The sequence below is a fragment of the Gadus morhua genome, chromosome 14 (assembly GCF_902167405.1).
Source record: "Gadus morhua chromosome 14, gadMor3.0, whole genome shotgun sequence".
Classification (NCBI taxonomy): Eukaryota; Metazoa; Chordata; class Actinopteri; order Gadiformes; family Gadidae; genus Gadus; species Gadus morhua.
The window spans coordinates 9,170,443-9,196,109 of record NC_044061.1 but is presented as its reverse complement, the minus strand read 5'-3'; the positions used below and the strand labels follow the sequence as shown (position 1 = coordinate 9,196,109).

The 25,667-nt window shown below is 44.5% G+C and overlaps 1 protein-coding gene across 1 annotated transcript; it reads left to right on the top strand.

Annotated features, from left to right (window-relative positions):
- Positions 1 to 7,635: 7,635 nt before the first annotated feature.
- On the top strand, positions 7,636 to 25,626 carry dna2 (DNA replication helicase/nuclease 2). The gene is made up of 25 exons (XM_030376616.1): positions 7,636 to 7,933; positions 8,240 to 8,296; positions 9,223 to 10,105; positions 11,631 to 11,724; positions 12,572 to 12,718; positions 13,414 to 13,597; positions 14,443 to 14,591; positions 14,935 to 15,057; positions 15,678 to 15,930; positions 16,530 to 16,647; positions 17,542 to 17,698; positions 17,840 to 18,031; positions 18,448 to 18,687; positions 18,949 to 19,062; positions 19,564 to 19,673; positions 20,174 to 20,283; positions 20,948 to 21,076; positions 21,622 to 21,711; positions 22,084 to 22,277; positions 22,464 to 22,553; positions 22,878 to 23,088; positions 23,419 to 23,508; positions 23,782 to 23,967; positions 24,147 to 24,293; positions 24,683 to 25,626. Exons 1-25 carry the CDS (start codon positions 7,898 to 7,900, stop codon positions 24,737 to 24,739), a joined length of 4,161 nt encoding a protein of 1,386 aa, XP_030232476.1. The 5' UTR covers positions 7,636 to 7,897; the 3' UTR covers positions 24,740 to 25,626.
- The last annotated feature ends 41 nt before the right edge of the window (positions 25,627 to 25,667 follow it).

The window sequence follows — 25,667 nt, the reverse complement described above, 5'->3', positions numbered from 1 at the left end:
CTGTTTTCGACTCGCTTTTTCTTTTGACTTGACTTAATATGTTTAGCCACACGTTTGCTATCGCTATCGTGTGCGTGTTTGTGTGTGTGTGTCCTTGTGTCGGTCACCCTTCTCAAAACCATGGATTTCCAGTGTATTTGTATTGCGTGTACAGTATGCAGCTAATCTTTGAATGTTGCGTATATAGGTCAAGTAAACGCCACACTGGATACTCTCTTTTTCAACTTGCAAAACTGAAAAGTAACTGGAGCGTAGTCTAACATTACATGCTCACCTGCAAATAGGATTCCCACACACTGTGTTCTGTCATGCCTAGAAACAAACGATAAAGTCACAAAGAATTCATGCTTTGTGTCAAATGGACCATAAACAAAGCAGAACAACTCACATTTCTCTACTAAGGCAATCTCCAGAACACTGGGTCTTTTTTCCGATACCCGAACAAAATGTCCTCCTTTGTTCCTTATGTGTTGTATAAACACAGCTAATTAGCTCCCTCACTACCACCCCTAGTCATTTGATTGGGAAAATGTCCTCCATTGAATTTAGCTTTCCTGACAGTAGTGAAGACTGATCATGGTGAGTTCTTACATTTCCAGCCATTTGCTTTGGTCGCAAGCACTTGGTAAAGCATTACTTGATGAACGATGTATAGGAAAAGACCTTCCCAATACACAAGCTGCCAACCGATAGTAACACGCTGGTCGGCCACAAACGATCTGCATACATGGTTCAAGTATCCATCATTGAGCGGCCATCCTCCATCCAGCTCTAACCTCCAGTGAGATTGGGTTATGGATGAGTGATCTCAGTGTGGTCTCGTTGTTCTAGCCTCCCCCCCATCCTCCTTCCATCCTGCTGTTTGGAGGCCTTGCTGCCGCGGTCCTCCTGTAAATATTTCAGTGCTCCCACCATAGAAGAACGGGACAGCTTGGTAATGCAAAGGATCCTGTGCAACGTTTTGTGGGTTTGGTCTTGATGTTATAACTCTCATTTAAAGGCCCCTTTAAATAACACCCAAACCACCTCTGCTGAAGTTCACGATTCATTGATTCTTCGGCGAGGCAGTTCACAGATATTGTAACTCAAGATAATAAAGCATGTTATAATGGTATAAATCTTATTGTCTTTGCAGTTTTCATTGTTCCACACCTTGTAGTTTTAATTCCCCTCTGAACAGGGGAGGGGTGATGGAGGGAGAGAGAGAGAGATTGAGGGAGAAAGCCTTCCTATCTTAGTTTACCCGATGGAGGCCCAGTTTAGCCACTGTTTGTTGAGCCACAATATTATGTAGTATTCAGTCAATTCAACCTGCAATGAATGATGCAACGATGCAGCCACACAGCTACACTCCTCATCCCATCCACTGTCCTGACACCACTGACAGGATTGCAAATACACACACACACACACACACACTTTATATTGATTTTTTCACTTATTTTCCGTTGAAACTTCTCTTTGTCCTGGGGGCCCATGGTGGCATGGGGGGACTAAATGTGTTGTTGAGGGAGCAGTATTCTGGAACCTCTGCATCTGTCACATTGCTTCCCATTGGTCACCTTTTGGAATCTGTAAACAGATGGCGTTTGATAATCAGCCATTGTTAGTTATTACGGTCAATATCAACCCCTTACCGAAATAATGAACAGCTACAGCTGGTGCTAATTGTATTGCCTTTTCCCAATCTAAAACATTCTGTTCAAACCGTGTTATTAATTTTAACATTGATTGCATGTTCCAGTATAAAGGCGAGTAGTGTGATAATGGCTCGGCGTTAAAATAAAAGCCAAACAATGCATGCTAAGGGATATGGGAGAAGTTAGTCGCGTAAATCTAGGATAGATCTCTTGTGTTGCCGCTAGTCTCTACAGAGAAGGCCGTTAAAATGACTTCTCTCATCACTCTGCCACCTGCTGTGGTTAGACTGCCTGACTGTCTGACTGTCTTTCTTCCTGTCAGTCTGAATGCTTGATGGATGCATGGGTGCCAGGTATCTGTTTGCTTGTCTGGCTTCCTGACAGTAAGTCTGTCTGCCTGTCTGCAGGAATTCACCCTCATTTGTCTATCTGGCTGTCTGATCGCGTATACCTGTCTGCCTGAATGCCCATTAATCGGTCTACCTGGCGGTCTGACCGTGAACCTATTTCCCTGTCTGCGTGCCTATTTCCCTGCCAATCTGTCCGTCTGTTGTGCTATAAAGTTTAAACATTTTCATAAATAGATAGGAGGGGCATACAACCTGTTGTGTTTATTATCTTGACAGGTTTCTAGTAAGGTTTTTAGCCAATCCAAATAGAATGCAACGCATCAAGATGACTGATTGCGCTTGGATTTAAATTCCCTTCTGGCACGTTAAATCAAAGCTTATATGTAAACGGAGACAAAGACCCTTTACTTCGATGATCCACTATCAAAGTAGAGCTGGTCTAGCCTAGGAGGGACATGTGCTAGGGGGCTACTTGTGGAAGGCCTATGCTAAAGTACACACAAGTACATTTCCTTACATGGTTTTGTTAGAAATGTATCTGATACCTTTGTTGGGTTTTGCGTGAAGATTATAATGCTGCTAGTGCCATTAGAGGCTTTAATCTTGTGTCTCCTACAGTGCTCTAAGTACTAGTATTTTTAGGACAAGTGTCTCCTTGGATTCAGAGAACGCACAGAGACGTCAGCCTCCCTCTCCAAAGACCCCTTTTTGCACAGTCGCAAAAAGGATTCTGCAACAACTTATATATAAAGTAGTTAAGATTGTCTTGCAGACATAATAATAACAATAATAATGATCATAATAAAATATTATTATCATTATTATTATTATCAGAATTATTATCAAAAGGATAATTGTAAAAAATGTGCCTCTCTCTTCTTCAAGGTGTTCTGGCAGGGGTTTCTGACCTGGCCACCAGATCACTGCAGTTGATCCAGAAAGCTGTTGCACCAAATGGTTCTCAGCTAACAAGCAACCCCCCCCCCCCCCCCCCATTTGGGCTCTCTCTCTTGACTGCTCATAACAGCCTTGGCTAAATGGCAAAACAAACGTTATGTAAAACTATGTGCTTGCTATATCCCAAAATGTTTTGAATAAATTAACTGGCCAATTCAGAGGAAAACCAATAGCTGTGAAGGTAATTTAGAGTACCATGTGGCAAGAAAAAACATAATTGGAAATAAGGTTGGCTGGCTTGCAGGAAGTGAAGCAGGCAGGCTGGCGGGCAGCAACAAACATAGATTAACTTGGTCAGGTGGACGGAGAAAAATAGAAGAAAAAATGGAAATTAAGGAAGAGGTTCTGGTGTGTGTGTGTGTGGGTGTGTGTGTGTGTGTGTGTGTGTGTGTGTGTGTGTGTGTGTGTGTGTGTGTGTGTGTGTGTGTGTGTGTGTGTGTGTGTGTGTGTGTGTGTGTGTGTGTGTGTGCATTAAAGCTGTCACAGTGGAGAGTTACAAAGGTGTGTGTGTGTGTGTGTGTGTGTGTGTGTGTGCGTGCGTGCGTGCGTGCGTGCGTGCGTGCGTGCGTGCGTGCGTGCGTGCGTGCGTGCGTGCGTGCGTGCGTGCGTGCGTGCGTGCGTGCATGTTATCACACAAGCCACCAAAGCACCTGGCAACAGACTGTTGGAAAAAAAGGTACATAGTAGCTGGCCTGCGTTAAAGTGTAGATCAAAAAGTAGCAAGCTAGTGTGCAGGAAGAGTTTTTTTGTTGCTTGGCAACAATCCAGTCCCAGTCCAGTTGCAGAACTATTTGTCTGGGGAAGGGGAATAAATGGTTAAACAAACAAACAATCCTTCAATACTCGGCCAGCAGCCTGGTACATACGACTGAATTACAGCCGTGATGAGATAGGATAGTCCTTCCCAGTCCAATGAACTGCACGTTTTCTCATTCACCTGTGTTCTTTTTTAGTTTCAGCTGCCTTGTTCCACCGTTGTGTGTCTGCTCCTCATGTTTCTGCTAGTGTGTTATTTTCTGTATTTATTGTAGATCTTAGTCTTCCTTCAAGAACTCGAAAAATGACTTGAGTTAAATTATTAAAGTGCAATTATTGTACAACATTTTCCAAACAGAGCAGGCGGTATTCTTGGCCAAAGGACATTTTGTGACCTCAGGAAGTCAGGTGATTGTGTTACGTTCCTTTCTAATCAACCTCCTTTGAGGTGTCCTTGCGCAGGGGACTGTACAAAGTATTTTAACAATAGCACTCTTCTCAGAAGGAACCATACCTCAAACTGTGCCTAACATGAAACGATTTGAGATTAGAGTGAATGATGTTTCATTTGACTTAAAATTGTTTTGTTTTGTCGAGCTTCCTTAAACCTGTTCAGCTTTTATTTTATAATTAGTTTATTTTGATGCATATTGAAATAAAATAGTTTATTGGAAGCAGGATGTTTTGCTGAACATGATAAACTGCTGAAACATACAATTAGGAATTAATTAAATCAATAAAAAAGTACCCGCTTGCCTAGGGATTTTACAACAGAATGCATAATGGTAGGTTTTCTTGACAATACTCTGCCCTTTTCAGAGAACACAAGAGAGTTGTAGCCAAGTGTCGATTCCTTGCCAAATGTGTTTCCATAATGACAACGTATTTCACAATTAGTAATTCACAAATATTTAAAAGACGTTATAATTACTATCATTGCAATGTTCCTATGCTTCCAAAATGGAGGCTGTAATTGAGATGTGACATAGCCCGATGTACAAGCCCTATTATCGAGAAATTAAGAAAATGCATAATAAAAAAACTGTTGTCTGGCCAGTCAGCTAATTTGATTATTACAAAAGAGGCCAACAATAATCAAGTTATTTCACTAGTGAGCTGCAGAAAATATATAAAGCCTATACAGTAGATAGTATTCTATTTTCCTGATCATTACAATGTAAGTAACGCAACACTGAGTGCTTTTTCAATGAACTTAGTAAGTTTATGTGTGTGAGTGTTTGTGTGTGTGTGTGTGTGTGTGTGTGTGTGTGTGTGTGTGTGTGTGTGTGTGTGTGTGTGTGTGTGTGTGTGTGTGTGTGTGTGTGTGTGTGTGTGTGTGTGTGTGTGTGTGTGTGTGTGTATCTGTGTCTGTGAGTGCAGGTGCGTGTGCGCCTGTGTTTGTGTGTGTGGTGGCAACTCACAGTTCATCCATCCGGGTGATGCATGGCACCCAGATTGCAGTTAGTGGAGAGGTGAGGAAGGAAACTATCCAACTCATTCTTTCTTTCATTCAATTACAGATACAACTGACTCAGAGAGAGAGAGAGAGAGAGAGAGAGAGAGAGAGAGAGAGAGAGAGAGAGGACATAGACGGATGGTTAATTAAGCTTTTGAAACACAATCATTAAATGTGACCACAGTGATCGGGGAGTTGTTGGGTGCAACCCACCGCGGCGCGAGCTACACAGTCTGCCCTCCAGTAGCAAAACATATCTTGCTGCTTGACATCTGCAGCTGTCGTGTACCTAACGGAGTAGATGACCGTTCCAGAACCACATGTCGTTTCTTGCATTTTTTATGTAGCGTATATTATGTGCTTTGTGTGAAAGTGTTTTCATTTACTCAGAATGGATTTGTTAAGATCTTTTCAAGGATCTCAAAGAATGTAAAAAAGCAAACTCCCATTACTCATCTTCAATCATGATTTAAAATGGAAAAGAGAATTATTTTCACTGACAGAACAGCAGTATTACATTGTCTCTTTCAACATGTCTGTGTAGGGGTCCCATGTCCAGAACTGGCATGTACAATGCATTCACCAACATGTCCTTACATGGCTCCAGAGACCGGCATTTCTCCGCATCAGTGATGCATTGTATGAAGAAGTAAAACAGAACTCAAGAGCTACATTTTCAATTATCTAACACCACAATTGTTGGCTCTAGTCTGCATATTAGTAGTTCAGCAATCATTTTGAATTTGAATTGAAACACAATGAAATAAAAAAAACGAAATGGGTTATAGCCATTGACATGCAATAATGTTGAAGAAACAGACTTCCGAAAAAGCTAGCGATAATATTTTTGGGGAAGGAGGGGTGTACGTGTGTGTGTGTGTGTGTGTGTGTGTGTGTGTGTGTGTGTGTGTGTGTGTGTGTGTGTGTGTGTGTGTGTGTGTGTGTGTGTGTGTGTGTGTGTGCGTGTGCGTGTGTGTGTGTAAAGACTAGGCTGGAGTGCTTTTGGTTCAAAGTATAAAACAGGTAGGCACAAAGAAAGTGATTTATAGTTGTGTTGAATGAGGATGACCCAAGGTTCACAAAGTATTTATGATTTGCTGTTGAAAGGATATTATGGAAATCCACCCACAGTGAGGCTCCACACAAAGACAGCTCAGGGTGGTGGAGACAATAGCCAGACACACCCTGTAGTTTACAGTGTGTGAGAGAGAGAGAGAGAGAGAGAGAGAGAGAGAGAGAGAGAGAGAGAGAGAGAGAGAGAGAGAGAGAGAGAGAGAGAGAGAGAGAGAGAGAGAGAGAGAGAGAGAGAGAGAGAGAGACCAGAGACCAGAGACCAGAGACCAGAGACCAGAGACAGACAGAGACAGAGACAGAGAGACAAATGCCATTATACGGTTTGATTTGGATGAAAATGACAGTCCTTATTTGCATCGCACATTAGTTGATGATAAGACAATCATTTATAATAGTTCAACAATGCATTTCAGTATCAGCAACTCTAGGCTAAAAAAAGACACTTTCAGCGACAAGTTAAGACTACCAACTTTTTTCATTTCATATTAATATTATTATTTCAAAATAATTGGATGAATTGGTCGTTGCAGAGCATTGGAATGTTAGGGTCAGACATTCCAAAAGACATGAAACACTAAGGCTAGTCCATATACATGGACATGGTTTACCGGTTTAATCCATGGCTAATTTATTAAAGATAGCAACACACCGTTTCTTTTATGTCAGATAAAGCTACTTCATTCATTCATTGGGACTATTTTAGAAATCAGAAATGTCAAAATAAACCATTCAGTAAGACTCTAGACAATGCAATTTGGTTTTTTCAAGATTATTCTAATTTTAGGTTTTAGTTTTCTCTTTGTCAAAACAAACCAGCACTTCAATTCTTGACTTCTATTTTGAAGTTCAAATAACCATTGTAAGGGTGTTTTATGTGTGAGCCAGTTGATAGAGCCCCACAGCTTTCAATTAATATGACGGGAGACAAGTAAGCTGCCCTGCATGTTATAGAATTTTTTTAGGTCGTCATTAACCTAAACATCAGGTCTTAGAATCTGAAAACCGACTAAAAATATATATATTTGAGTCCAATATATATTGGGCAGAGTGGTTTTGTCAGCCTGTGGATGTCTATACTTTCTAATATATTGAGAGGATTAAGTGAAAAGGTTCAACAGTGTCCAAAAAGATAGTAATTTACATTTAAAGTAATTGTGTTATAGATTTTCATATAAACCTTTAGATCCTGCCCATTGTCAGTGACACCCCCCCCCCCCCCCCCCCCCCCAACACATCCCCACATGCACATTTTCTTTCAGTACAGGCTTTCAGTACACGTACATCATCTTTCAAAATCGATCCAAAGAGTAATTGTTTGAACAGTATACTTACCGAGTTTTTACTGCAAACATCAGGGGGCAGCATATAGACGACTCGCTTACCCAAAGTGCGTCGGCGGAAATACCTACTGATGTCATTTCCTTCACTCAATGTCTTTGGCGCCGCGAATATTTGTTTGGAAAGTGTCGTTGCCTCGGAACCCGCATACGATACTTATTTAATTGCGCTGTAGTTTTAATAGAAAGGACAGTTATATTAACCGTATGTTAGTGTTTTCATTTTTGCCTCTCCTGGGCACATCTTTTAATGTGAAAGACAGTTGATGTTGAACTAATCATCATTACTTTAATGCAAATGAACGCACCTCTCTAACCTTAATCGGAATGAAAATGGATCGGATTAAATTGAAGAACGCAAAGGTGAGCAATCAGACAGGCCCTTGCTTCATATTGCATTGATAACATGTACAAAACAATGACATTGCTTTGTTGGCATCCTAATCTTTGAATATTCAACGCGCCAAAAAATGGTATTGTGGTTAAAGCGACACGAATGTCATTTTTTTCGCAATAAGAAACGTAAACCTCCGATCTATTGATTAACACACTATTCTTATACGCAGCCCCATTATTTAATACTCCCTATGTCTTGTAGTGCTTCGCTTCAGGGGATATAAAGTACTATACTATATGACTATTGCATGATGAGCATGTTCTGTCTCCCAGGTGACAACGGAAGGCCAGAGGGACCTCTTGTCCTTCTTCTCCACGGGCAAACAGAAGGTACTCAACATTTTATCTTTCCCTGTTCTGTTTTAAATTGATATACATACATACATACATACATACATACATACATACATACATACATACATACATACATACATACATACGTTTTACCTGTTATTTTTCTAATTTCCTTATTTGTGCAATTTCTGGCACCTATCAAACTACGTTATTATTATGCTCTCATCCATAATTTACGTAGATGACTTCCCTGTGTACGTATGCTTTTATCTTTTTTTAATTACTTATTTGAGGCAAGAAGTGGTGTATTAGTGTATTAGTGCAAACCCACTTTAACAGGTTCAAAACTTTAGGAAACCAGACACTAATATACTACGACCATGTTTCCTGACTGAACAGGGGAAACTCTTAATTTGGAAATCTTCACTTTGTCTTTAACCACAGGGGCGTAATTGGAAACCAGCAGCCCAATGATGAACTCCCAGAAACCCGGTTCAATCTGTATTGACCGCTAGTTTATTGCCAATGGCTCTGGGGTTAGGTACATGATGGGATCATCACTATACCAATTTACATCCTCTCTTGGGCTTGGCCATAATCATTTACTCATGCTGTTCCGGTGCATGCAGTTTACTTTTAGAAAGCAAAAGATTTCTGTTGGTGCTGTGCTGCAAATTTATTATGGGGGTTAAACCAGTGATTTGACTATTCCCATTATATTTTTCATAATATTTTTTTGGTATTCAATTGGGTTATCCGCTTAATAAATGTGATAGTGGTGTATAAAACATAGGAAATAAATGTATATTTTAAATCAAATTATGCGCCTTAATCCCTATACATAACCATGTGGGACAAGAACTTTTCTTGTACTTTGTTTAATGGTTCAATGAACTGTTTACATCGTACATTTCTAATCATTGACTCCGAAATCTGATATATGATTGCACTGTTTCCCTCAGGTCTCAAAGTCTACCGTCAAACAGTCGTCCACCAAGACCGAAGCCCGGAGCAGACCCAGTCTACCCCTCCCCGTCCTCTCCCCCATCAAGAGGAGCGTCCTGGCAGTTGTGGAAAACATTCTACCCCTCTCTCCAGATCTCCTTCTGGCCATCCCCGAGACCCCCGACAGCCAAATCAGGCCCTCCTCAGCCAGAGTCCCTGGCCCGAGCCCCAACCCCAGCGCCGAGGCATCCAGTCTGGGGGGGTCCCCTCTTTGTCGAAGCCCCAGCTCCAGACGAGTGGACATGCGGCGGAAAATGAGACTGGACGGAGAGCGGGAGAACCTGTCCGAGGAGGCGGTGGGATCGGGGAAGCGGCTCTTCAGTCCAGAAGACTCCCACGCCGCCAAGAGGCCCAGAACTGGCGACGTACCAGCGATCCACCGCTGGGCCGGAAGCAAAGCCTCCACCCCCGTTGAAACCCTACCTGCCAAGCAATGCCTTACCGAAGGCCGCTTTGAGACGGAGGGGCCAGAAAGGATTCAAAGTTCAGAGCTCTCCTCTCGCAGATCTAACCAGGTGACCCTGATCGGTGTTCAGCAGAACACCGTGGCCTCGCCAACGCCCCTCTCTGAGATGGGCGGTCTTCCCCGAGAGGAGTCTGTGTTTACGCTCATCATGGATCAGAGGGACACCACCCCGGCGGAGGTCGGCGCGCTGGCGCCCTCACCGCAGCGGACCATGCGCACTCCCAGCACGGCAGGCGGTGCAGACGGAGCTAACCCGACCAGCCTCGCCGTGACGGCGCATATCGACGACCTCGGCAAGGGAGCGACGGGAGCCACCGATCCAGCCGGGACCTCGTCCGAAGGAGACGGCCGTGCCGTGACCTCGTCGGACCTGGGTCAGTTTGGGAGGAGTTTTTTTCACTTAAAGGTGACATGTTATACCACCTGGTGTGAGGGTGGTTAGCCGTTACAATACGTTTTGAAAATATGCCTCTTCTGACATAATAATAATGCAATTTATTTGAAATGCATAATAAATAATCTCAAAGTACAGCTACAGAAACCGAAAAACTAAATAACAAGACACTAAGGGCAATTACACATTAAAATATAGTGATAAGAATCATTAATAAAAACAGCTAAAAAGAGGAGTTTCAGTGCAGATTGAATTATGAAAAATCTAAGGACAACTTAAGCATGCCTCCCTGAAAAAAAAAAAAGGTTGTAAGCCCTTTTTAAAAGTGTCCATAGACTGGGGTTCTCGCAGATGTTCAGGGAGGGAGTTCCAGATGTGAGGGGTAGCGGAGCAGTAGGCTCGGTCTCCCATGGCTAATGGAGGCGGTGGGCGCTTTGGGACCGGAGGTTACGGGTGGATGAGTGAGGGGTAAGGAGGTAATGCAGGGCGTTGCTGTCCATGCAAAGGTGGGAGATGAGGGCGATCTTGTCTTGAATTCTTGAGGTTATGGGGAGCCAGTGGAGGTTCTGAAGAATGGGGGTGATGTGGTCGTATTTGTGCGTTTTCATCAGTGTTCGGCCAGCGCAGTCCTGAATGAATTGAAGTTTCTGAAGGTGTTTATTGGGTATACCGATGAGCAGGCTGTTGCGGTAATCAAGCCTGGAGGAGTATAAGGAGTGGACGAGTTTCTCTGCGTCAGAGAAAGTGAGGAAGGGGCAGAGTTTAGAAATGTTCTTGATATGGAAAAAGCAGGTTTTGTACCGATGTTTGATGTGGTTTGCAGAGGTCAGTTGTGAGTCCAGCTCACACTGAGGCTGGTAACTGGGGTTGAGAGGGGGATGTCTTTACCGGAGACGGAGACGGTGGTTGTGGGTGATGAGGGCTGCCAATTTGTGTGCCTTCAGTTTTAGAGCTGTTCAAAATCGGCAGAGATGAGAAGGTCGTTTGTTACCCTCAACAATGCTGTCTCTGTTCTATGGGCAGTGTGGAAACCAGATTGGAATGTTTCAAACAGCGAATGACGCTGTAGATGTTCCTGTAGCTGCGCAGCAACAGGTTTTTCAAGCACCTTGGACAGGAATATGGAAGATGGGAGATGGGCCGGTAGGCATTCGGCCGAGGTTGGGTTTTTTTCAGAATAGGTTTGATAACAGCAGGTTTCATCACAAGTTGGTGTGTCCACCTAGATGTGCGCTGGATAGAGCAGTCTAGCAGCCTACCCAGTGGACTACTTTAGCAAACATTGCTCATCTATCCGTCATACATCTAGGTGGACACGCTTACTTGTGATGTTAGAAGAAGCTGATTTTCAAAGCGGTTTGTAACGGCTCGTCACACGAACACCTGGTGTTATATTATACCCCCTTTAATGTTTTTCATCCCACCACTGAACATGATTGCTGTGGGTTTTTATTGGCTTGTGGGTTTATCCTTTTTGTTATTTCTCTACCCAAATGCAACCGCAGCACCCTTGGAGTTTCCTCTTGATGAGAAATGGTTTGAAGATGAGATGGAGCAGATCTCTGACCTCTTGGAGCAGAAGAAAGCTAAAGCGAGCCGGTAAGGAACACCCCTTCCCGGGTCTTATTCCCGGGGAGGAAACAGTGGGCCGCTGGCGCTCCCGTTCCTGTAACATGCAGTGTATGAACCTGGGAACCAGATGAATCTGCAAGCTCAGGTTTTATTCGCTCCGGGATGTGTGTCTCTCTCTCGTGAAGGATGATTTTAAAGCAGACCTGCTGGGCCCGTCGGGCCTACCGCAACTGCGTCGATCTAATATGGGGTGGGTTTGATACGATGACTCATAGGGCACACATCAGCTGCAGTTGTTTTTTTTTAAAACCGCGCTCTCATAGGGCGCTCCTCTGTACAGAGGAGAGACCTATGAGAGTGCGGTTTAAAAAAAAACAAAAAACAAGATGGCTGCATGCGATGCGGCACACCTTTCGTTGCTCTGATGCTTTTAGGCAGGGTAGTAGCAACATGGGGGCCACGGTCTAAAGAAAGCTGAAATATATGCACTATTAGTTTGACTTATTATTCTTATTCAAAGTGTTATATTTTGACATTATGAATAAATATTGCACTTAAAATAGCCCCCCCCCCCCCCCCCCCCTCGACAATCAAGGTCTTTCCAATTGTGTCCAGAGATATTTTGGTCTGCGCCGATCGATAACTTCCCTTGGAAATTGAAAATTAACTGAGAGGTTAAAGAATACTATGCATTTGTAAATTGGTCTGAGGATGTTAGGCTTACATGTCGGTGTATATTATCTACCGAACATTTTCATCAGTGAAGAACGCAGAATATGTCTCAGAGTCTATGTCTGTTCTGAACGATGAGCCATTACGCTCCTCATCAAACCATGGCCTGTGGCTTCCTCTCCATGCTCTTCTCCTTCCACAGAGTGCCCGACCACGTGGTCCTGTCCGGGGGCATCAACAACCGTTACTGGGTGCTGGAGGTGGAGGAGCGGCCCGGTCAGAAGACTCTGACCATCACCTGTTCTAAAAGCCTCCAGCCTACAGAGACCTGTCTGCTGAAGGACGGATGGTCAGTGTCTGGGACCCCCATCCGTTTAAAATATCAACTCTCAGTGAAACGTGCCGTGTATTCTTCATTGTGTGTGTGTGTGTGTGTGTGTGTGTGTGTGTGTGTGTGTGTGTGTGTGTGTGTGTGTGTGTGTGTGTGTGTGTGTGTGTGTGTGTGTGTGTGTGTGTGCGTGGCTAATGTTGAAGGGCGTGTCTAGAGAGTGCAAAGAACTCTGATTAAGGGCGGTGCAATTGTTTGAATGTTGATTTAAATTTTTGGGTGAAACGATCTCTAAACTAAAATAATCGAATTGAAACTATTATTATTAATTATTTATTTGAATTAATTGCAGAACACCACGATAAATATTGTATTGTATTGTATATTGTAAATTATTTTCGATTTGAACATCTTCTATTTGAACATTTTGTGTTGTCTTTTACATTGAACATTTAAGTTCTCATTTAAGTGTTTTTTTTAGAGATATACTGAATTAATGCATCATGCTTCCAAACTCAAAAATAACCGTATTTCAATATTGACCAAAATAATCGTGATTATGTTTTTATATATATATATGTATATAATCGAGAACTACTCTGATGTTTTCCCGTCTTCATTCACAGTTTTCTGCAGTGTCGATGCTGAAAACAAGCTAAACCCCCTTTGTGCAGACGCATAACTGTCCATCTGTATGTATCTGGTCGTGTCTCCAGGGAGACGAGCCCGGTGTCTCGGGGCAGCGTGGTGCACCTGGAGGGCCAGTGTGTGTCGGGCTGCTGGCGGGTGGAGCGCGAGCAGGGCTTCCTGGTTGTGCTGCCTGACGTGCTCATCTCCGGGACCAGCATCTCCAACTCGATCCGCTGCATGAGACGCGCGGTGCTCAGCGACATGTTCAAGGTGAGCGCTCGCCGCGTGCTGTCGAGTCCAGGGCGATTCATCGAATTTTGATCGCGATTTTGATTTAGCAGCAAACGATCACAAAATTAACATTATCAAGTTTTTCAAAACAAAAAAAGCCCTTTTTCTTTTTTTTTAAGAAGGGGCAAAACAGCTGGATACATATCTGTATATTATTTTAGTTTGGAACAATTTCTTTTTGACCATTTTGTGTCTTTTTTTTAAAGCGAAATTTCAAAGTTCTCAGTAAAAAAATATTTTTTGGGAGAGAGATGCTGAATAAATACAACATTTTTCAAACTCAAAAATAATCGTTTAAAAAATTGTGATTTCAATATTGAGCAAAATAATTGTGATTATGATTTTTCACATAATCGAGCAGCCCTAGTCCTGGGCATCCCTTCTGTGAGGGAGTGGAGCTTTTCGTTTACTGCGTCATTAGTTTGAACGCTTTCCGTTCTATTCTGTTGCACATGACGCATCAACAATATTAGGAGGCAAGACAATCTGGCTGGTTGATTTGTAAGTCCCTCACCTGAAAAATGTACCATTGAGAGATTACTTTTACGATTTATCACTACTATTAATAATTAGTACTACTACTACTATTACCATTCAATCCTTTACCGGGGGGCTTTTATGTCAAGCATCTTGCAGTGAATTCAGAGATGTATCACCAAGGAGCAGTTTGGGCGAGGCATCTTGCTCGGACCTAAAGGTAGGTCGAACGCCTGGAGCTTGGCTTTAGAATAGTACTATTCCATTCTTGACCAGGTCCTGAACAAAGTCCTGTTTCACGCCTTCTCCCAGCCCCACGTCACGTTCTCCGTCTCTTCCGTCTGTAGAGTTTTGACGGCGGTTCGAAGCAGATGCTGAACGGCACCATAGTCCACGAGGTGTTCCAGAAGGCTGCCATGGCCAAAGACTTCTCCATGGACAAGCTGTCCTCCCTGGCAGACCAGGCCCTCCACAGCCCACAGCACCTGGGGGACATGTAAGCAGCGTCCCCTCCCCTCACGGAGGGGACATCCCTGATCGCATGCTGTTGGCATGTCAGCCATTCAGGCTGATGCCGCCAGAAAATAGCGTAACGTTGGATTTAAGCTTCCTTTCTATGAACTTCATCTGAAGATAAGGACCCTAGATTTACTGTAAAGGCCCCGTGTTTGTAATTTGCTTTTCTTTAACGAAGCCCCATGTTGACTTCAACAGGACTGTTTGTGTGGTGTTTTTGTATCATAATATACGTGACTTGTATTTGAAAATGTTACCATGTCTGATAGACGCATGTGTGTGTGTGTGTGTGTGTGTGTGTGTGTGTGTGTGTGTGTCTTTAGGTACACTTTGGGAGTGACCCAGGAAGAGATGAAACAGGAGCTGCAGGACTACCTCCCCTCCCTCACAGGCTGGGCCAACGACTACCTCCATCCCTCCACTCCGAAGCCCATCCCCCTTAAACTGTGGGTGAACCCCACAGGAGTTATGGAACCACGGGGTGGCTGTTATGTAGTCATTTAGCCCTTGTAGATTGGGACACTTTGGCCCAAAACGACTTACCGGGATTTTTAAACTACATGTCGTCCTAGCTGGGGTAGGCAATTTAAAGGAATGCTCTTTCCGTCCCGACTGTGGCACCCACAGATTGCAGGCAGGCATTATTACATTTTTCGATTGAAACGATTGGGTGGCTTACCTGTCTGTCTACCTGCCTACCCGGCTATCTGCGTGTAGTTTGCCAGTGCAATTAGAGCCTCTTCCACAAGGCTAAGCAGACCTATTGCTTTAGCTAGCAAAATAGTCCTGTGTTTTGGGGGTGGTTCTCTGGAGGAAGGGATGGGATCAACCATTAAGTTAACCGTGCGATGCGACAGGCTCGTTGGGAGCAGTTGAGGTTAAGTGTCTTACCCAGGGCGGCCTCGTCACTCAGTTAGGAGGAGCCGGGCGATCGAACTAGCAACCATTTTGGCTACAAGTGACCCCGCTCTCCCCCCTGAGCTAAGTCCAACCCCCCCCCCCCCCCCAACACAAACTACACCCACTTCACTATTCCATCGTCATAATCGGTCTCCTCCTCCATCAGAGCGAGCGACCGCTTGGGGGCTCCGATCGGCGGGAGGCAGCCCCCCCCGCCCGTCTACACGGTGGCCGAGCTGGCGGACATCGAGGAGAACATGTGGTCGCCGCGCTTCGGCCTGAAGGGGAAGATCGACGTGACGACGCGCGTCCGCGTCCAGCGGACGGGCCGCGACGGCCGGCGACGCGCCCAGGAGAGGGTCATGCCGCTGGAGCTGAAGACGGGCAAGGAGACCAACTCCATAGAGCACCGCAGCCAGGTCCGTTAGGCCACGTTAGGCCGCGTGTCCCAGCCAGACCATCAGCATATTGTCCCACTAGGCCCAGCGGTGGACTTGGGAGGGGGGCGCACCTGCTTGGACCTGTGGTCCAGCATTCACAGGAACTGTGTTCTCTTCGTCTTCATTCTCCTCACCTGCTGAACATCGATGTCCAGCAGCCTCTCTATCCGATTCCAGATATTTCTTGGTGTTTCTGTAGTTCACTATTGTCCAGTCTACATACATGGCCTGCATATTTAAGATGTTGAAGATGGCAAAAGTCACGTGTTGGGAGGATGTCGGTTATAAAGCGCAGCTGTTTGTTAAGAGAATTTGAAATGAGTGAACGCTGGTTCATTTGGACTGGATCAATGCAGTACAATTAGTTTATGTTTTTGTTGTTCCCTTTATTTCCGGGGGTACATCACATGTCGATTCTGTGTCCGACTTTAGGAGCCCTGAAGTAAAGTTTATATGTCGCTAATTGGAACCCTGACTATTGCAGTCTGGAGTAGCTAACTATTACCTCCATCCTTACCTTATTTGTGTGTGTACATTTGTGTGCGTCTGCATGTGTGTGTGTGTGTGTGTGTGTCTAGGTGATCCTCTACACCCTCATGGTCCTGGAAAGGCATGTGGACTCTGAAGCCGGCCTGCTGCTGTACCTGAAGACTGGAAACCTGCACCCCGTGGTGGCTGGCCACATGGACCGCAGAGGTGCACGCACACCCACACACGCAAGTCACTTCCATATGGCCTATTGGGTTGTACTGCGGCTGGTGTTTACTTCACTCACTTCACTCGGCGCACAATTCAATGTCACCTCTTAACTCCATTAAGAGTCGGGATATTTCTGTTGTGCGAGAAAAACTGGAGGTCAATTAGCAGAGTGGCTCCCTTCTGCCGGCTCTGCCAGTCCCCTTCGTACATCCATTATAGATATCTGATCTTTAGTGGTGTGTTTCTTAATTCTTGGGCTTGGGCTACTGCCATCATATATTTGTAATTTAATCACACAGAAAAGTGTTGCTTCTTACAGTCTGCGTTCAAACAATCAGATGTTTCTGTCAGTTCCATTTGCCCGCACTGAATTAGGAAAAAGGGCATTCGTCCACTCTGCTCCCACCACATGGAACTGGCTGCAAAAAGATTTTAAATTAGCCAAAATTATTTCTTTGAACGCTTTTAAATCTAAGATGAGAGCATTTCAGACCACTTCTTTTACTTGTAGATGTTTTTTATGAATTTTAATTTACTTGTAACTGTTTTTTATCATTTAAATGTATGTATATGTTGCGAGTGTAATATTGTGAGTGTACATATGTTATTTGTTGCTGCCTCTTGGCCAGGACTCCCTTGAAAAAGAGGTTTTTAATCTCAATGGGACTTTCCTGGTTAAATAAAGGTCCAATAAAAAAAAAATTCAAATGAGATTAGACTATTGATCCTGGGAGGGCAATTCAGGAAATGTATTGACAGCTTCTGCTCTGTTGGCATCAAAAAAATTTGGATCACAAAAAAAATTATGTATTAAAAAAAGAAACGTCTCTCAAACTTGACTTGATGTTGCACTCCACTGGCCTCCAACCTCCCGTTCTGTGTCGACCCCAGAGCTCCTGAAGCTGCGGAACACGCTAGCCCATCAGGTTAGCAACGTGGTGGAGACGGGGGCCGGGCGGAGCCGCCTGTCCCAGCTGCCGGAGGTCCTGGCCAACAGACAGGTCTGCCAGTACTGTCCGCAGAAGAGGAACTGTGCTCTGTACGAGCGGTAAGAGGCCGAGGGCGACGGGTCATCGATGCCAGGTCATTGATTGTCGTTTTTCATTCTACAATCAAGCGATTGGAGGGCGAATTCTCTGAGAAAATAATGATAATGACAAGATGGTCGTCTTCCCCCGGGGACCCCCAGGGTGGTGGAGGGCCCCCCTTCGGACGTCCCCCAGGACGCGGTGACAGACTTCCTGCTCGAGGAGACGGGTCACCTGACTGGGCCGCACCTCAGCTACTTCTCCCATTGGCTGCTGCTCTGCTGCCTGGAGAGCGTCACCATGGAGCAGAAGAGCAGCCGCAGGAATGTGTGGCTGCAGTCTGCCGACGAGAGGTACAGTGAAACGCACGCAGGGTGAAAGCGAGACTAGCGTACAGTGTAGAGGCAGGGGAATACCCTAAGGATCCATCCGACTCTTTTTACCATTTTATAGTATATTGTCAAATGTTTTTTATGCTACATTTCGCAATATGGACCGATTATCAGATAAAATGTGTAATGTGCGTTCATCTTTTAATGAGTTCACGTTGTAAAAAATGTGTGTCAACGTAAATAAAACACACTCAACAAACTGTAACCCAGAGTAAACTTCATAACCACTGGGCATTGTTTTCACTCGCTCGTTGTCACATTTGCCAATCAAAGCATGATCAATTTCCCAGCACGGCTCAAGGTTGAGCAACAAGCCTGCCCGTCGTATTGACTGATCGTGTGTGTGTGTGTGTGTGTGTGTGTGTGTGCGCGTATAGGGAGAAGAGCGGAGGGGCCGTGGGAAATCTTGAAATCGTCGGCCCGGTGACTGTCCAATCAGAAGGAGTGTTCTTGCATCGCTTCCAGCGACGCACTCCGACCGCGCGGCAGGAGCTAGGCGGTGGTTTGGCGGACGGAGACCGCGTCGTCGTCAGCGACCAGGAGGGTCGTCTGGTCGGCCTGGCAACAGGCTACATGTGTAACGTCACCAAGACATCAGTTGGCTGCACTCTGGATAGGTGAGCACGCACACACGCACGCACACACACATTTTTATTAGGAGTTGTATATAAATGGCTTCATAAAATGATGACAATTTAAAACGTATTATAAACCTAATGAATGTTATAGGCTATATGATTCAATTACATAATGATGAAATTAAGATGTTATTCGATTCGGGTACTTATGTTTCGTCAGACCCCATTTTATTATTTTTCTTCACATTCGACCTCGCCAAACCAACATGAAACCCATCAGTGTGTGTTTGTTTATCCCAGGGACCTGTCCAAGTTCAGCGAGGCGTCGTTCAGGTTGGACCACGACGAAGGGGTCTTCGGCCTCAGCACCCATCTCACCAACCTCTCCAGGCTCATGGAGAACAGTCCAGACAGGTAGACCCACTGCCTCTTTGATAGATTTTTAAGCTGTTCACACACACACATGCCTACGGTGGCATCCACCTTGCAAAGGCAGCGGCCACAACACGTTTGAAGAGGAAACACCAGCTATGGTGTCTGATGCCGACGGCCATCTGCCTTTTGTGCAAATGGGCCTGGCAATCAAATACGTATTTACATTGACTTGGACATGCAGTGATTTATACAAGGACCACGCCCTACACACCGATGGTGTTATTTAATCTATACAATTTAGAATAAGTTTACAATACGTAACTCTGTCATCAGAAAGTGAAAAATATATATCGCTGTCAATACAGTAAGGCCGTTCATAGTATGAAAAGCACCAACAATCGCGTGTGTGTGTGTGTGTGTGTGTGTGTGTGTGTGTGTGTGTGTGTGTGTGTGTGTGTGTGTGTGTGTGTGTGTGTGTGTGTGTGTGTGTGTGTGTGTGTGTGTGTGTGTGTGTGTGTGTGTGTGTGTGTCCCCCCTCAGTGAGCGTCTAAGGGAGCTGGTGGTGGACCTCCGTCCTCCCCAGTTCATCGACAACCTCAGCTCCGTTCTGCCCAGAGAGGCTAAGGACGCAGTGGCTGAAATTCTCAAAGGTTAGGAGCCCCTTCACTCCGCCCTGCTGTGCTCCTCGACTCCTCTCCTCCTTCAAATGTTCTTCCTTGCTTATTAAGGGGTTTTTCTTTCCCTTTTGGGGGCTAGGGTAAGGGGGGTCTCATAAATATTTATGAGTCTGGCTTGATTGATTAAGGGCTATTCAAATAAAATGTAATTGAATTCTGGACTGAACGGCTCAAATAAGCTCATGGTTTTTATATCATTTTATTCCCAGCCTTTACTTTGTCTCAGCTTCACTATAATGTGCCAAAGTTGATGGAAGCTCAAGCCGTGCATGGGAATCAATCAGTGCCTCTGTGATAGTGTGTGTTTTTACTTGATTTGGATTCACTGTCTGTTTTCTGTGTGTTCTGTTTATTCTACAGACACATTCTAGATGTTTTCTGTTCAGTCATTGTCTCCTTTATAACTCGTGTGTGTGTGTGTGTGTGTGTGTGTGTGTGTGTGTGGCTGTGGCTGTGTGTGTGTGTGGCTGTAGGTCTGAACAAGCCCCAGAGGCAGGCCATGAAGAAAGTGTTGTTGTCCCAGGACTACACGCTGATCGTTGGAATGCCAGGCACGGGCAAGACCACCACCATATGCACCCTGGTGAGAGACCCAACCAGCCAACCTGTCAACTGGGAGCTGTACCTTCAGCTCCCAGTGCATTCCTGTCTCCTCTTACCTCAAATCCTCAAACAGCCTTATCGTTTTTCTTTTTGATTTGTTTAGTTTTTTTCTATTTCCTTAGAAATTTAAATAATTGAGAAATTATTTCACTGCCGCTCTTCCTATCATTTTAATTTTTAGTCCAAAACAAATATTTTATTCATGCCAATGAAATCCTTAAAGGGCTCATGTCATGACACCAGATTAGCTGGTATAAGCCGTTTGGCACAGGGAAGGAATGATTTTCATAGTGACGTCACAAGTGGGCGTGTCGACCTAGATGTACGCTGGACGGATCAGTCTACCAGCCTACCCAGTGGACTGTAGCAAACGTTAATCATCTATCCTTCATATATCTGATTGGAAGCGCCCACTTGTGATGTCACTGTGAAAATGTTTCCTTCCCTGTGCCAAACGGCTTATACCAGCTAATCACACCCACACCTGGTTGCATGACAAGACCCTTTAAAACAAATCTAATTTCACCTAGGGAACGTAAATGAATGACGCAAACACACCAGCAGCAATAAAGCAATGTCAATTGAAAATGTAATAAGTTGTCAATTGCGAAAGCAGCAGTATGATCCCTCCCTGTGTCCGTCAGGTGCGTATCCTGCATGCGTGTGGGTTCAGCGTGCTGTTGACCAGCTACACCCACTCAGCCGTCGACAACATCCTGTTGAAGCTCAAGCGCTTCCGGGTCGGGTTCCTCCGCCTGGGGAGGGGGGAGAAGGTGAGTTTCGGACCACGAGTCGACCTTTCGGTGGTGACCATCAACTGTCACTCTGTTGAACTTCTAAGACAAAACAACGTTTTATCTCTTCCACCTTCTGTCTCTTCACCTTCTGAAACGCACCCCCCCCCCCCCCCCCCCCCCAACCTTTCCCCCTTCTGACCAATAGTCGGCTTTTGTTAAAGAAAAAGTAGCTTGAAACTGGAAATCAAATCAAAATGTGCCATTCAGTGTGTATTATCTTTTATAGACTGGTGGAACTCGGGTGTCGATGAATGAAGAAGCCTATTGCTTCATAATTTGGTATTATTTGTTGAAAGGCGGTTGATATTGTAGTTCTATAATGTAGTTGTCTCTTCTCCAATGTAGTGCAGTCCAATCTATATTTTTTTATTGCCTAGATCTCAGTCTCTCACTCCCTGCCTCTCTCTCGCTCTCTCTCTCTCTCATGCTCCGTGGTCCTCTCTCTCTCTCTCTGTCTCTCTCTCTCTCTCTCTCTCTCATGCTCCGTGGTCCTCGCTCTCCCTCTCTCTCCCTCTCTCCAGGTTCATCCAGAGATCTTGCCCTACACTGAGAGTGAGAGGAGGAAGGGAGTGGACACGCTGGCGGCGCTGGATCAGCTCTACAGCAAAGAGGTGATCCCCCTCACCAGTCCTTTGAGGAGATCCACCAGTACCAGGGGGCATGGATTGGGCATTAATTTTGAGTTGTTTGTTCCTCTATGGGCATGGTCATTGAGGAGAATATATTGTTAATTAATAGAAAAAAATAATTGGTTGGATAAATATTGGATTTTAACAAAATAGCCGTACTTGTCACTAGAAGCTGACACTCACTTGTAACGAGGTCATTCTTCCAAGAGTTTGTTCAGAGTTGGATTTTAGAGGGAATAAAAACAAAGTTGACTAAATTTTTGGACAAGAATATCCCAATTCCTGGCCAAAAATGAACAGCCAATCCCTTCCATCCCTCTCTCCCTCCCTCCCTCCCTCCCTCCCTCCCTCCAGCTGGTGGTGGCCACCACCTGCATGGGCACCAAGCACCCCATCTTCACGCGGCGCAGGTTTGACTTCTGCATCATGGACGAGGCGTCTCAGATCAGCCAGCCGGTGTGCCTGGGCCCTCTGTTTTACGTCAAGAGGTTTGTCCTGGTGGGAGATCACCAGCAACTGCCCCCCATCGTTCAGAACCAAGAAGCCCGGTAAATGACTTTGTGTGTGTGTGTGTGTGTGTGTGGGGGGGGGGGGGGGTGAAGGGAAGTGATGGGCAACTATTTTGTAGCGAACATTGATGAAATGCAATCATATGGAGCCAAAAACAAGGAAAGCTCCTGGGAAAGAGTTTGTGTTTTGCAGTGCAATGAAGTTCTCTTTCTCTCTCCGTCTAGGTCTTTGGGGATGGATGAAAGCTTGTTCAAGCGCCTTGAGCTCCACAGTGAAGCGGTGGTCCATCTTAATGTTCAGTACAGAATGAACAGGTCGTTAACGTTTTCTTTTAGTAGTAGTAGTAGTACACTGTTTTGAGCACTCCTGTATGTAAATATTGGCTTATATATTTTTTGCATTTTGCACATATATACTTTCATTTTACTTTTTTATGCACTTGTATGTCGTTCATTATTGACCAAAGTGTGTCAAATACAATAATATTCTGGACCAATGCTGCCGTGCCCTATACGTGACAACAGCCACTGTTCATCACAGCACCAGGACGTCATGCAGAGTTGTTATGCAGAGTGGCCCTGCGTGTTGTGGTTGCACTGGGTAGTCTTGACGCCCTGGGCGTTCCTCTGTGTCTGCAGGCCCATCATGTCTCTCAGTAACTGTCTGATGTACGACGGGCGGCTGGAGTGTGGATCTGAGAGGACGGCGTCCGCCCGGCTCGCCTTGCCCTTCCTGGTGTCTGTCCAATCAGAGCTCAGCTCGCACTGTGAGGCGACCCCTAAGGATCTGGAGTGGGTGCAGGCTGCACTGTTGCCCGGCAATCCGGTTTGCTTTCTCGATACCACCCAGGTACTTGCAGTTATTTATTTCAGATGATACCTCTACGTCATGAAATGATCCTTCCCTGATTGGTCACAATGGTCAGTAACGTTCCAAGGGTGTGCATTATTTTTAAATAACGGGGCACCTGCCCTCTTACCATTTCTGTATCAATGCACGAAAAAATCCAAATCAAATAAACCAGCCTAGCCAGCGCAAAAACTGTTGACGAGGGTTGATAGAGAAACGTTATAAAGGAAACTAACCCTATAATCGGTTGGTAACTTGCAGTCATGGAATAAACCAGGACAGTTTGAGAGAGAGGCGACCCATGTTAAGGTCACATGTTTTGTTTTGCAGGTGCCGGCCTATGAGACGGTGGAGCAAGGAGGCGTAAGCAACCACACCGAGGCTGCTCTGATACACACCCTGCTCTCTCTCCTGATAAAGGTACTCGCACACAGCCAACGCCCATCCACAAACATGAGGGCTGTTCAGAAGGAACAGCAGCACAAGCTCTCACGCAGGCGCACTGTGCTTAAATGGTTCATGTTTGTTGTAAACGCTTTGCAAAAGGGGTTTACTGGACCATTAACCACAGTTTGCATTTGATCTTCTCCACCCCGTTCTAATGTTCACTCGCAATCCGCTTTTAAACTAACACTTTTAACAATGGTTGTTACTTGGACTATTGACCGTTTTTTATTTGTCTCTCTTCTTCAGGCCGGCTGTAAAGCCAGTGAGGTGGGCATCATCGCCCCCTACAGGCAGCAGTTGAAGAGCATCTCTTCCCTGCTGCAGGCCACTGCGTTCAGTGGCGTGGAGGTGAACACGGTGGATAAATACCAAGGGAGGGACAAGAGCGTCATCTTGCTCTCGTTCGTCAGAAGTACCCAGGAAGAGGGGAACGTAAGAAACAAACACTGCTTTTTCGTGTGTGTGTGTGTGTGTGTGCGCGCAGAAAAAGGTTAAAAGTTAAAGTCTAGCCGTTTAATTTGAAGGTGTCAGCTACTCTACCCTTATTCTCTTTGAGTACAACACAAAGAAATAACTGACATGTCATGTGTCTGACCTCCTGTCTTCCACAGTTGGGGGAGCTGTTGAAGGACTGGCGGCGTCTGAACGTAGCGGTGACCAGGGCTAAACACAAGCTGCTCATGGTGGGCTCTGCGGCTACGCTACGTCGCTACGCACCGCTGGAGAAGCTGCTGAACCATCTGCAGCAGGAGAACATGATATCCTTTTTATGCAGAGCTCTGATTCCCTCCGTGATATATGTATTCCCGTTGAATATGTAATCAACGGGATAGGTTGATTACATATTGTATTAAAGTGGTCAACTTTCTATCAAAGAATGACACCAAAGACAACATTTTGTTTGAAATTAAAAAACAATACATTATTCTTCAGTTATTTTTGTGTTACAAAATCTATAATATTTATTAATTTAAGTTAATTCATTATTCCTTCAGTCTAGAATGAGAATATTCTATTTTTACATTTTCTTATATAGGTTGTCAGTTTAGATAGAATTTTACCTAGATATATTTTAATTGTGTCATTGCACAAAGCAAAATATATAATGTACTTGGAACTTTCAGGCTTTTCTTAACTCCTTCTTCACATCATTCAGCTCCCTACAGATGCACATAAAGCTTTTCCCAGCATGCACCTGTTATGAGGTTCCCGTGGAAACCATGGACCTGTGATGCCTTTTTCTAGCTATCCATGCAAGAAGACACTGGATAGGAACTTGTCAAAGTGTTGGTATGACTAAACCATATGGTAATGCGGACCAATGTCTTAATTGTATTTTATATTTGTTTAATTGTTCGTAAGCTATTGTTTTCAAACTGTCAAAATGATACGCTGCTTTTCAAGCTACAACTGTGCTTTTGACAATAATGAAATGTGATCAGATTCACAGGGTAAGCAGTAGTACATGTCCGGAAAAACACTGACAGCTACCATTAGAATTCTATGGTAATGGCACACCATTCTCGTATGTCTGAGTTTGTCATAAAGAGCTATTTATTTATTTTGAATCAATTAACCTTCAGCTTCAAACGCCAAAGCGTGTTGGTACACTGTGAGAAACTCCAATAAGCTTTTGTCATCTGACCATCATTCCGTTAGTAGATGTCTTTGTCACTGTGATAAATGTGATTTACTTTGTTAATTCTTTGAACCATGTTAAGCTTTTCCGTTTTAAATCACTCATAGTTTTTATATCAACATAATATTGTATCCCTCAGTTTTAAGTTGCGGTCTCTTGCCTGGTACTTCACCACAGCATCACTAAGGCAATTCACATGCAAATGCCTCAGACTTCAGTAACATGTAACTTATAGTTTAGATCTAACACATTTCTTAGGTTGGAATCAAGCCGTTAACTTAAAGGTTCTAATTTATTCCATGGGTTGTTTTTATTGTCACTGATTAATGAACTACACCAGGTCCAGCAGTTATAAGCTACCTCTGATCTCACATATTGGATCCGTTAATTTTAACCTTCTGGAGTGTATCTGTTTTGTATATTAAACTGTTCAATAAATAATTTTAATTCTGCAAATAATGGAACTGGGTTTTTCCTAATTTAGAAAATATGG